Source organism: Tamandua tetradactyla, chromosome 7 (genome assembly GCF_023851605.1).
Source record: "Tamandua tetradactyla isolate mTamTet1 chromosome 7, mTamTet1.pri, whole genome shotgun sequence".
Lineage (NCBI taxonomy): Eukaryota > Metazoa > Chordata > Mammalia > Pilosa > Myrmecophagidae > Tamandua > Tamandua tetradactyla.
The window spans coordinates 82,074,508-82,087,859 of NC_135333.1; the positions used below are offsets into that span (position 1 = coordinate 82,074,508).

At 35.7% G+C, this 13,352-nt stretch overlaps 1 protein-coding gene, 1 long non-coding RNA gene and 1 pseudogene across 6 annotated transcripts in view; 1 reads left to right on the top strand and 2 right to left on the bottom strand.

The window, feature by feature from the left end:
* The window catches only part of AEBP2 (AE binding protein 2), a 189,398-nt gene that overhangs the window by 43,671 nt on the left and 132,375 nt on the right, over positions 1-13,352 (top strand). For all 5 annotated transcript variants that reach the window (XM_077170238.1, XM_077170237.1, XM_077170240.1 and 2 more), the window contains exon 3: positions 7,200-7,307. In XM_077170238.1, coding sequence (XP_077026353.1) covers positions 7,200-7,307 — 108 coding nt within the window. The remainder of the gene's footprint in view (positions 1-7,199; positions 7,308-13,352) is intronic.
* LOC143691571 (uncharacterized) overlaps positions 1-13,352 on the bottom strand; it is a 173,951-nt gene that overhangs the window by 2,016 nt on the left and 158,583 nt on the right. The window lies entirely within an intron of this gene.
* LOC143689854 (malate dehydrogenase, mitochondrial pseudogene) lies at positions 9,557-12,920 on the bottom strand (annotated as a pseudogene).

The window sequence follows — 13,352 nt, forward strand, 5'->3', positions numbered from 1 at the left end:
TATAGAGAAAAAAATAAAAATAATAATAATAGTAAAAAAAAAGGAAAAAAAAAGACAGACAAAAAAAAAACCTATAGCTCAGATGCAGCTTCATTTAGTGTTTTAACATGATTACTTTACAATTAGGTATTATTGTGCTGTCCATTTTTGAGTTTTTGTATCTAGTCCTGTTGCACAGTCTGTATACGATGGGAATATTTTGAGAAGGGGGTTTTCAGTGTCTCATGAATGCACATTTTCTGATAGCTAGTCTTTCTGAGAGAATGTATCATCTTATATTTTTATAGTGTTTTGGAGTTTTCAAATATATGCTTGTAATATCTGTTTGATGAGGAAGGAAATAGAGATTTATTGTGACTAATCCAAGTTTTTACAGCTACAAAGTGAGAGCTGGATAGAATTCAGGTCATTTACTCTTGTTGTGTTTCTGTTATATCTAATATGACCTAATACAACCTATTTCTATTGTCAGAGACTGGATTGGGGGACCTCTGTGTCTCAGTATTCTAAATTAAAATTGTTAGGTATTCATTCATTTTAAAGTATTATAGAAGAACCATGATAGATAGGTTTTTTAACATCCTCTGTCCAAATTTGGGTGACTCTTATGGAGTTTTTACAATAGAAAAAGAATAGGATATAAAAATGTTTTCCATATGGTTATGCATTAAAATATCTCAGGTTTGAAGAAAGAACCTTTTGTTGGATTTTAGATTACATCTTTTATTAAATGGGTTCCTAGTAAGGGTTAGGGAAGGACATTAGCTTTTGAGTAGTTCTGTGGTTTTTGTGTATCCTTGGTGTGGATTTTTAGGGCCCATTTTGTGTGTCACTTCAACACTTGTGTAAGTTTTATCCTTTTTTTCATTCCAAAATTATTGTCTAAAGTGAAAGGATAAGATATTATGCTTTCATACACAAATATTTAATCTAAATATAGCTAATCATAGTTGGCTTTGGTCTCTGCACTTAGTTCATTTCCTATAAAATTATTTGTTTGAAAATTACAGTTTTTCTTTAAAATCCTAAAGATGTTACCCTAATAGTGTTATCAGATATTATTCTATCTAGGCTTTAGACTATGTCTACTCATAAATAATGTTTTATCTGATGAAATTACAGTATCTGCCATTGCCTCCAAAACATCTTGTAGCAAAAAATAATCAGAAGTCAAAGATTATTGTTTCCCCAAATGGAGTGGTTGAGTAATGGTAGGTGTAGGGGTGGTATTTATCTGGAACAAGCCTAATCCCACCCTTTCTTTGATTTGAGAGTAACTCAGAGGTAGGAATCATATAAGAGTTACACCAACAGAATTCTTCATTGTTACACAGATTCTTAAAAAAATGATGCTAGTTGTGTTCCTAACTACTTTCTTTAAAAAACTTTTGTTGTTTGAATTGTGAGAGAATTTTAAACCAATCACCAATTTGTCTTTATTACTTAAATTGAAAATTTAAGGCTCTGACTTAAAGTCTAGTATTTTTCAATCAGGAAATTAATAGATGACATTGATTATCTACATGTGATTATCAAACAATATTGGATTAATTTCCATAGCATATGGGTTTAGCTTTTTAAAAATTTTTTAAATGCAAGTTTATTGAAATAGATATTCACATACCATATACTCATACAAATTGTATAATCAGTGGTTCTCAGTGTCATCATATTGCTGTGCATTTGTCATCGCAATAGATTTTTGAAATTTGCATTATTCCAAAAAGAAATAATAATATGAAAAAAACATCCAAAACATCCCTTCCCCCTTCCCATTATTTATTTAGTCGTTTTTTTTTTTTTTTAATTTTTTCTTTTTTCTGACTTGTCTGTCCATACACTGGTTAAAGGGAGTTTCAGTCAGAAGATTTTCATAGTCACACAGTCACACCTTAAAAGCTGTAAGTTATTCATTCATCAAGAATCAAGGCTATTAGATTACATGCAGTTCAACAGTTTCAGACATTTCCCTCTAGCTACTCCAGTGCACCAAAAACTGAAAGGTGATATCTATATGCTGCATAAGAATAACCTTCAAAATGACCTCTTAAGTCTATTTGAAATCTCTCAGACACTGAAACTTTATTTTGTTTCATTTCTCTCCCCATGTTTGGTCAAAAAAACTTTCTCACTCCCATGATGCCAGGGCAAGGCTCATCCATGGGAGTAGTGTCCCACATTGCAGGGGAAATGTACCCTGGAAGTCATGTCCCATGTAGGGGGTAGGGCAGTGAGTTCACCTGCGGAGTTGGCTTAGAGAGAGAGAGGTCACATCTGAGCAACAAAAGAGGTTCTCTGGATGTGGCTCTTACGCAATTATAAATAGGCTTAGCTTCTCTTCTATAGGTATAAGTTTCATAAGGGCAAGCCCCAAAGTGCAAGGGCCTGGCCTGTCAAATTGGTAGTTCCCAATGCTTGCAAGAATATCAAGTTTTTGCCAATTGGGGAAATGTAATATTTCCACCTTTTCCCCCAGTCCCTCAAGGTGACTTTGCAAATACTTTTAATCTTTTGCGCAGATTACTCTGAGATGTATGGGGGCATCCTACCAACCTATGCAAACCAGCAAGATCTCACTCTATTCAACGTTCCATGTAATTATGGTGTTTGAATAAACTGACCATATAAATTAGATTAGATAGTATGCTACATAAAATGTAGATTTTGCACAAAACAAGCAGTTCTTCCTTTGGTCTCACACAGAAGTTGAAGTTTTAAAATATAACCAATATCATCTTTTACCCTTTAGTTTGCTTTACCCTAGTCCTACCCAGATCAGCTTCATTCATAACCTTAACTGAAGTTGAAGTATTTTTTCAGTGTTTTTAACTGATTCTGTATGGGATAATACTGACTTTCATATCTGCAGTACTCTAGTTCTGAGTCTCAGGTGTCACACAAAAACCTGAAGTTGCAGGGAATGACCAGGTTATATACAAAGAGCTCAGCATCTCACACTTTAAAAATAAGTTACAACTCTGTAATAGATGTGACTGCTGTAAGAGTTTACAATGTAGAAAAATTTGCAACACACCTTCACCTGATAACCTGTGATCTTGAATTCAACTTCTCAGAGTTTGCACATTATAGTTACTCCATATTAGTGAGGTGTAATAATATTTGTCTTTTCGTTCTGGCTTATTTCATTCAACATATTGTCCTCAAGTTTCATTTACCTAATTGCATGCCTCATGACCTACAGATGTTCTTAAACAAGTATGCAAATATCTACATTTAAACATTCTCACTGCAGCACTGTTTGAAAATAGCAGAAGACTAGCAACCTCATGTCCTTCAATCAAGAACCAATGAAATAATGGAAAATAAATCAATAGACTACCATACAGACATCAAAAATAATAAAATACATTGATGTGTACTGATTTGGAAAGATCTAGCAGATATTAAGTAAAAAAAAAAGAAAGCACAGTGCCTGGTATACATGGTATGACTCGAACTGTGTACACATATTGTATTTACTTTATATGTATTAAATTACAATATTTTATACTATATGAATTGTACATGAAACTGTATTCCATGTTTTATATATTATATAATTGTAATTTTATACAATATATTACACGTATTGTAGAATTTATAGTATATACAGTATATCCACCGATATTTATTTGTTGTGGAATTATTACTATGGCTACCCAAGCAAGCATGGAAGTGAAAATTTTACTTTAAATTTTATACCCTTCCATACTTTTTTAAGTTTACTTTTTAAATAAATCTTAGTATCTTTCCATTAGTTTAAGAGCGGTGTCTGTGGCTATTATATTTTAAATCACACTGTCTTGTACTTGTTAGGCACTTAAAAAATGTGAACAAATGGGGTGGCTGATGAATGGAGGAATAAATAGATACAGGCATTAATTGGAATAACATCTAGTTTTAAAGGCATGAAAACGTTTCTGGAATGTGCAGGAAGCTGAGATGAGGTTTCTGGCTGTTTCTAGGGATGGCAGTATTGGCCATATAGCAAAAGGCTGATTTCTGCTATGAGAACTCAGTACACATATCTGGCCAGAGAGAAGTCCCTGAGTTTGGTCATAAGTTTGCCCCAAACATCTTTCCGTTTCCAACCTCAACAACAAGGGCCAGAATCTCTGACATTCACTCCCACCCCTTCCCTTGGGAAGAACTGTAGTTTGAGAAGAGTCTTGACTTCAAGAGGAAGAAGTACAAGAAGAAAAGAGAACAATTCCTAGGTATTTATTACAATCTATATGCTTCTTCCTTTGCATTCACTCTGCCACATACATACACATACACAAACACTAAAGAGAGCCCTGGTGAGTGGCTCGAATTCAGAGATCATAAGCCCATAAGTAGGAAGTCTGAAGCCCCACACAGTCGATTCCTTCCCCATCCTACCATCTGACACAGCAGCCCTAGTCAGGTACCTGTTGTATCTGTGCTGTCAGAATCATCGTCCAGGTCATCCATGGCAGGTGGAGGTCCCTTGGCACTGACTTTCTTCAAAAGCTCTGTAATGTTCCCACTGAGCCAGTTCCACTTCTTCATTCCCTTCTCAGCAGACAGCTGCACTGGCTTGATATCCTCCTTGGTGAGCTGGGGTCAGGCCACCTCCTTCAACTTCCTCATAAAGCAAGTAATAGAGCGGCTGGAGCACTTGTCCTGAAAGTCCGTGCCATGGTGGTTCCCTCTGCCTGGCAGCGTTGGAGTCTGTGGCAGGGAACGATCCTGGGGCTGTCCCCAGCAGTGCCTCTCCTTATAAGATTGGGGGAAGGGTTGAGAGGAAGAGGGAGCGTGGGTCCTAGGTATAGCTTTTTAATGTTTTTTTTCTTCTTCCTTTTTCCCTCTTTTCCTGGTTTCATTTAGAAAGTAACTTTTAACTGTGGGAACCTCAGGTATCATTTTATGAACATGTGCTAAGGTAGGGAATTTTAAGTGTTGAGGAAATGTTATTATTTCTTACACCTTCTTAACTAAAAGGAGCTAACAAATCCGTAGTGGAATTAAGATATGATAGTATTCTCTAAACAGTCATGTCAAATGGCAGTAGGGGTGATGTAAGATGGTTTTGGTTTTGAGTAAAAATTGATCTCAAGCTTGCATATAGACTGTTGATTTTTCTGGTTTTTTTTTTTTTTTTGTTTTACTCTTACTTTGAGACTGCTTAAAGAATGTTTACTTAATTCTGTATCTTTGTTCATTATAGTGTTCAATGTTGCTCTATTTATAATTGCTTTTACCTTATAAAGGATTTACTTTTTTAAATCTTAAATTATTTATAGACCTTACATAGGTCTATAAATAGTTCTTTTTTGGTAGTGATTGCAATAGATCTGTGTTTATTTGATTGATATTGGGGAACAATTTTCAATATTCAGTTTGGAAATATAATCAGGAAATTGGTGTCTTACTATACTACTAGGAAGATTAGATAGTTAATTTTAGCACATTTCAAACCTTTTAGTCATATTCAGTTGCCTGAACCCAAGAATTTGAATCATTCTTAATAGTATCTCGTGCTCACTGCTTTTGCAAATGTATCAGTTGAGTATTTTCTTTTTTTTTTTATTGTGAAAAAAAGCATATGTAAAAAGTACACTGCAACAGTTAGTTGTAGAACAGGTTTCAGAGTTTGGTATGGATTACAGTTCCAAAATTTTTAGGTTTTTCCTTCTAGCTGCTGCAAGACACTGGAGACAAAAAGCATCAATATGGTGATTTCAGCAGTCATACTCATTTGTTAAATCTTATATTCTCTGTTATAACTCCACTTTCTTCTTTGATCTTTCTCCCAGTCTTTAGGGGTATTTGGGCTATGCCCATTCTAATTTTTTCATGTTAAAAAGGGCTATTGATAATTTGGGATAAGGAGATGGAATTAATTGATGTTTTGGAGAGACTGGCCCCTCTGAGTTTCAGGACTTATCTGGCCTAGGAACCCACACGTTTTCTTTTATAATCAAGATAATTGGAAATAATTTTAATGAATAGCCCAGTGTGAGAATAAGTAGGTGTGTGCATATAAGAATAGGGGAAAGTTAACAGCAGAAAATTATAATTTGTTATTCTTTGGAGATGCAAATATCATTGTCCAGTAATGATCATTTATTGATTCTTTTTTTTTATTAATTTTCATGGTTTCTTTATATAGCTTTATATTTTTCTTTTTATAGCTTTATATTTTTTAATATTATTTTGTTATCTAGGGAATAAAAAAAAAAGTGAATAGTGGTCCATATTCCCAGTTTCTGGCGATGTATTGTTAATGTTTTGTCTGTTTTCTTCTGAATAGCATTTTGTGATTGATATACTGTGCAAGTCCCTGCCCCTGTGTTAGTTTCTTTCTTTCTTTTTTTTTTTTTTTTAACATGGGCAGGCACCGGGAATCGAACCGGGGTCCTCGGGCATGGCGGGCAAGCATTCTTGCCTGCTGAGCCACTGTGGTCTGCCCTAGTTTCTTATTAAGGGAATGGACAGCAGACTTAAGGGGAAGGGGTAAACTTCCTCATACTGGAAAGTTCTGTATTGATAATCTTGTAGTTAAACTTTCTGAATCATTTTTCTGTTTAGGTAGAATTGTCCTCAATCAAGTTATTTTATTTTAGTGGATATCTTAGTTGCGTATGAAATGTTATGAAGGAATCTTGTCAGTGGTTTGCGCAGAGAATTCTACAGCATCAAGTTTTGCATGGAAATGTGTTCTTCAAGCAACTAATTCTGAAATATCTGGTTATTGAAGCGATTTATACCTATAGAGAATCAAACTTGATCGCTTTTAATAGTTGCTAGTGAGTCTTTATATTCATTATGGCAGAAATAAATATTTCCCATACATTTTTCAAAATATCTTTGATATGTAAATTTTTAATTAGTCAGCAGGAGTAAAAAATGGGACTGTTTGAGAAAGGCAATCAATAAACTTTGGCAAGTCCTCTCTAATTTCTTCGTAATAATCCTTTGAAAAAGATTTTCAAAGTATGTATTTTATAGATAAAGGTATATATATTCCCTGTTACTTTTTTTTTTTTTTTTTTTTTTAAGTTATCGATGTTAATTCACGTCTGGTTTGTTTGGCTCCTAACATTGAATGGCTCTTTGTCAACTGAAGACCTTCAGTATATTCATTTGAATTTACTTATGTTCATTTGAATTTACAAGGGATCAGACTTTTTTGAAATAAGTGATGAAAATTAATATGGCTTTTCTTTTTACAGGTATTTGTTTGCTTATGGAAAGGTTGTAAAGTATACAATACTCCATCAACCAGTCAAAGTTGGTTACAGAGGCATATGCTGACACACAGTGGAGATAAACCTTTCAAGGTAAGTGTGTATATGAGGTTTTTATCTGTTAAACCCAGTTTAAGCTGAGATGTTTCTTAATGGGCATACTTTTGCCTTCTTCGATTTTTTGAAAAGAGCCATTTGTTTTATTATTCCAGTAGATGCATGTTAGTTCAAAAGTGGGAGAGGTAGGATAATTAAGTTTGTTCCAATTTGAAGAGAATTAAAAACTCACTGTTAGGTTAGGGTTTTGAAAGTAGCTAGTGAGTACACTAAATGATGCTGATAGGAGTTATGGGTTGTTTACAGGTTTCTGATATCCGATCAGGGTGCCCTGTGAACATTCTTCTGATTGTGTTTTTAAGTACACATGTACTCATTTCTCAGGGCTGTTTCCCTATGAGTAGAATTGCTGAACGAAAGACTAGAAGAGTGTGTTTAGCTTTAGAAACCATCAAATTGTTCTGTAAGTTGGCTGTGTTAGTTTATATTACCACCAATAATAAATGAAAGCTCCATTTGTTCTCTGTCTTGATATAGTCAGTCTCTTTACTTTTAGCTATTCCGGTATATGTGGAGTGGAATCTCATTGTGAATTTAATTTTTATGCCCTTGATGAGTAATGATTTTGAGCATATTTCCAGAAGCTTATGGCTATTTGAATATTTTATTTTGGGTAAAGTAGCTGTTTAAATCTTGGCCCATTGTTTTACTGTGTGGTTTGTCTTATTTTTGAGTATAGAAATTCTTAGTATATTTTGGATATGAATCTGTTGCCAGATATATGTACTGCAAATACCTTCTCCCAGTCTGTCCATGGTGATGGAGTCTTTTTCTCTTCCCTAATGGAGTCTTTTGAAGAATAGTTTTAAATTTCAATGAAATCTAATTTATCAACTTTTTCTCTTATGGCTGGTACTTTTGTGTTCTGTTTAAAATATCTTTGTCTACCCTAAATATATTAAGTTGAAGAAGGTCTTAAAGAAAAGCCAGAGGTTTTGTCCTGTGGGATTGGGGGGATTATTTCAAATATTATGTTTCTATTTATTTTAGTATTATTATTATTTTGCGTGTTTCTATTGATAAATCTTCACACACCTACATTCCACAGTGCACAATCACTGTCTCACAGTATCATCACATAGTTGTGTATGCATCATCATAATCAGTTTTTAGAACATTTCATCACTCCGGAAAAAGAAGTAACAAGAAAAAAACCTCATACTTATCATATTTCTTACCCCTTCCTCTCATTGCCCACTAGTATTTCAATCTTCACAAGTTTTTACCCTTTATCCTCCCGTTATTTATTTATTTTTTTTTACTTATTTGTGTATGGACAGATAAAAGGAACATCAGACACAAGTTTTTTGCAATCACATGGTCACATTGTAAAAACTATATGTTTATACAGTTATCGTACTGGAACATGGTTCCAACTGTTTCATTTATTTCCCTTTGGCAATGAATTGTCATTGCCTTTTTTTTTTCATTTTTGCATGGGCAGGCACCAGGAATTGAACCTGGTTTCTGGCATGGCAGACGAGAACTCTGTTATCATTGCCTTTTTAGTTGCTGTGTTGATAATATATGTACAAGATAAACTTTGCCATTTCAACCACTGCCAAGCATACTTTTCAGTGAGATTAATCACATTCACAATGTTGTGCTACCCTCATCACCATCTGTTACCAGAAATTTTCCATCATTCCAAAGGAAGCCTACACCTGTTATATGTGAACACCCCTGCCCCTGCTAACCTGCACTGTACTTTCTGTCTCTATGCATTTGCACATTCTAGCTATTTCATATGACTGGAATCATATATGTCCCTTAGTGTGTGATTTATTTCACTCAACATGATGTCTTCAAGGTTCATCCATAAAGTGCCATGTATAAGAGTGTTACTTCTTTTTATGACTGAGTTATATATATATATATTCAGCATTTTGTTGATCCTTTCAGCTGTTGATGGATACGTGGGTTGTTTCTACCTTTGGCAGTTGTGACAATATTCCTGGCCGATGAGATCTTACTTTTATTAACATACACTTTTTTTCTCTAGGCTTCCCTCATATTTTAGTTGTGTGTTCCTCTCCCCTTCCCCTTCTATATCCCTAAACTCATTCGTGAGCAGTGCTCCTTTATAGTCTGCATTGCTTGGCTTCTGTTCTTCCATAGTTCTAGACTCTCCCTTGGTGTTCTTATCCAGCCGTTTGATTTTTATTTTCCACATGACTTTCCAGTGAAATGTAATAAGGTTTATTCATTGCTCTTTAATGGTACTCTCATTTCATGTTCTTTACAAGCTCTTTTCCTTTCTTGATTGAAGTGTTCAGCTCAGAAATAGCAGTACCTATCATTTCCTCTTCAAAAGGGGTGATTTTTTTGATACCCAGGTTCTCTCCATGCCTTTTTTCCCTAGCAGTAATGGTGTGGAGAAGCAGGGACAGTCCGTTTCTTGCAGTTTCATGAAGGACTATTCAGCAATGCCTTCCTTTCCATTCATTGCATCCACCAGGGAAAAGACAAACCGGGCACCAGCATATGCCATGGACAGAGTGGCACAACTGACTCCGGCTTTAGCCTTGACCACCTCTGTGCCAGCCTCCTGGATCCACTCAGTAAGGGTGGCCACCTGGTCCTGGAGAAAGTCCTGTTTGGGAGTGCACTGAGAGATGAAGGGGATGAAAGTCTTCCCAGCATGGTCACCAATGACAGGAGCGGTGGTGGGGGCTGGATCCAAATATTTCAGTTCTGCAACAAAAGCATTGACTCTGAAAAAGCCAAGGGCAGTCACATCAAAGATTTTATAGGGTTTGTATACTCATAGTTCTTGTAGACTTCTGCTGTGATTGGGATGTTGGAGTTAACCAGATTTGCAGGGCAACGCAGGATACAGGCTGCTGTGAGGGTGGTCACAATTGTGGCATTTGTGTTGAACAGGTCATCCCGTGTGATGCCTGGTTTCCTTGAGAATCTTGCTGGAATAACCACCACATCACAGCCTTTCAAGCAATTTGGCAGCTGTTCTGGTCCGAGGTAGATTTTCAGAGTTGCTCTGGTCTCAGTGTGGCTCAGGTCAGTGGCCACTCGTTTAGATATTGTAGAGTCAGGTTGCTCACCAAGGGGCTGTTCTTCAGGAGGAGGTAAAGGGACTACCCAATTCCTCTGGAAGCTCCCTGTACGGCTGCTTTAGCAAGGCTCTGTGCCAAGGTGCTGAAGCTGCAGCAGGGAACGGTGCCAACAGGCCGACATGGGCAGAGAGCATGGCTGTGCAGGTGGGCATGGGTTAGTGGACAAGGCAGGTGAGTGAAAAGCAGGTTGCCCTTAGATTTTAAATATTACTTGTATTCTGATTACACCCAAATGTGTATATTGAGACCTAATTTTTCCTCATGGATTTTAGGGTAGGATATTTGGCTTGAATGTCTCATAGTACTTCAAACTTAATATGTACAAAATCCTGAGCTTTTTCTCCCTTCCAGATATGATTCTTCTAGACTTAGTAAGTGATATGATCATCTATCCACTTACTCTTGTTTTAAGAACTTTAATTCTTCAAACGCCTCTTACAACCCCTAAATGCTTTAGCAAACCCTAAAGTTAATCTTGAATCCGACTACAGTATCTCAGTGTAACCTTTTACTCCCCAGTTCATCTTCTGTGGTCTACCAGCCATTCTACTATTTGAAACCCTTAGTAACTCCCCACCCCCTACAGATTAAAATCCAAATTTCTTAGTGTGATAGATAAGGTCTTCAAATCTAATATTTAACTATTTTCTCAGTCTCATTTCCTCATAGGAAATTGTATTTCAGCTTTACTGAGCAACTTATAGTTCTCAAGTGAATTACATTTTGTTGCTCATTGGGCTTTTTTTCTTTTTCTTTTTTTTTCCTCTCTTCTTTTATCTATTTTACTCACAACCCAATAGAATATCCTTCATCTCTTTCTACAGTATTTTTTAAATCTTTTTATTAACAGAGCTATCTATGCCACCAGATTCTAATCCCCCCAGATTCTTTGATCTCTGTCGTAAACAAGAAAAACTATTTAAAGGTATAGGGAAACAGATATAGATGGGCTGAGTCCTTGAAGCTCCAACATGAAGCATGACTTTGTCTAAGATACTTGCTTTATTACCTGAAATCCCACATCCCAAATGACATTAAATAATTCCATGGATTTTCATTTTCCAAGCTTTGATCTAGTATGCCCAGAAATGCATATTCACTGCTGAGCTGACCAATGAATGTTGTGACATGACACCTGTGATCATTCTAAACCAAAAATGGAAGCCTGAGGATTCCTACGATTTCCTTTACCTAGTTCATTGTGACTTGAAAAATAAATTAAGGGAGAATTATTCAAACACTATACCTGAATACTTGTTTTTATATTCTAAAATATCCTAATGGAAGTTGACATAGTTCAACCTTGTGAATGTTGAAAGATGGAGAAATATCCAAGTGTTTGCTAGAAAAGAGAAAGTCCTCACTAATTCAAGGCCCTTTGACAAGACCTTCAATTTAGGGGATCATCCCACCATAGTCAATTTACATTACCTGGTTGGTTTAAGAAATACTGACACAGAAAAACAGAAGGACCGTGGAGAGAACAGATGCAATAACTGATGGAATCTCACACAAGTCACCTTGCTATGTAAGGTTCTTTTGAAGGTATTTATAAAATATTTAGAACTCAACTTCCTTTGCAGGTGGAGTAGGTCACCTCAGGTTTAAAAATGAAAGTAAAAGAATCTGGCAACATCGTAAGCTTTTTGAAAGTCTTTTTTTTCCTTCCAAAGGTCTAAAGAGAAATTTAAACCAATCATGCCCATGGTTAGATTGACAAATTTTAAGTAATTCTAAGAAAGTCCTTCATTATTAGTTTTATTTTGCTTTACTAGAACACATTCCCCTTGGGAAATCACTGACTTTAGGATTATTCAGTTAGAAGTTCTACTACAGTCAAGTTTTCTACAAGAAGAGAAGCAGGTTTAGCTACTGAAATATAAGGAACCTTCAGTGGCATCCAGGCAGAAAGGAAGAAGACAGTCTCTTGTGTTTGAAAAGTTATTAGTCTTAAATGAAAGCGATTACCTTCCAGAAACAGAAGTAAAGGCTGTCTAGGTAAGTCAGAAACCCAGGATTGAGGTTTCCAAGGCCCTTTTTATTTGGAGAAGTCACCTTTATAGCATAAGATTTCATAATATGTACTAACAAAAATAAGATCAGTTTCTAAAACTTAGGAAAAATCAAAACAGATGTACTTTTTATATATTGAACATAAGATAAAAGAATTTGTAAAATGGTCACCTTTCTTACAAAATAAATGCAGACTAGATTATGAATGCACCTCCAGATTTAAATTAAGTTGCTTTTGTTTTGTTTTCCAATAATAAATAAAATTTGTTCTTAAGTTTTGAGTCTACTTGTGTCTCAGCAGGACTCTGAGAGATTATTGGTTTTTCTTCCTTTGATTGCCCCTTTGCGAAGATGTAACCAATTTCACTGGCTCATCACGGTTTAAGTGATCTTTTCGGGATGGCGTCCACTCGTTAATTCGGTCCAGAACTTGGGCTTCTTCAAAACTCCAGCTCTTGTGCTGAAGTGAAAACCCTCTGATGGCTGTTTTTTTTTTAAACATGGGCAGGCACCGGGAATCCAACCTGGGCATGGCAGGTGAGAACTCTGCCACTGAGCCACTGTGGCCCGCTCAGGTTTTTTTTTTTTTTTTTTTAACCTTTTCCCTTTGGAATGATTTTAGATTCACAACAGAGTTGTGGAGATAGTACAGAGAGTTCCTGTGTATCCTCATCTAGCTTGTTTTCCCTGATGTTGTCATCTTACATTACTGTGGCACATTTGTCACAACTAAGAAATCAACATTTCTACCTGAAATTTTTATTTTCTCCTTTAGATCACCTACATACTACCATAACCTCCATGAGACTGGTGCTTTCTATTCTGTTCCAATATCAACTTGTAGGTCTTCATACTGTACATTGGTGTACTGTTTACAATAAAATTTTTCTCTCTCAGTACAATATATTTAAAATTTATCTTTATATACCTAAAT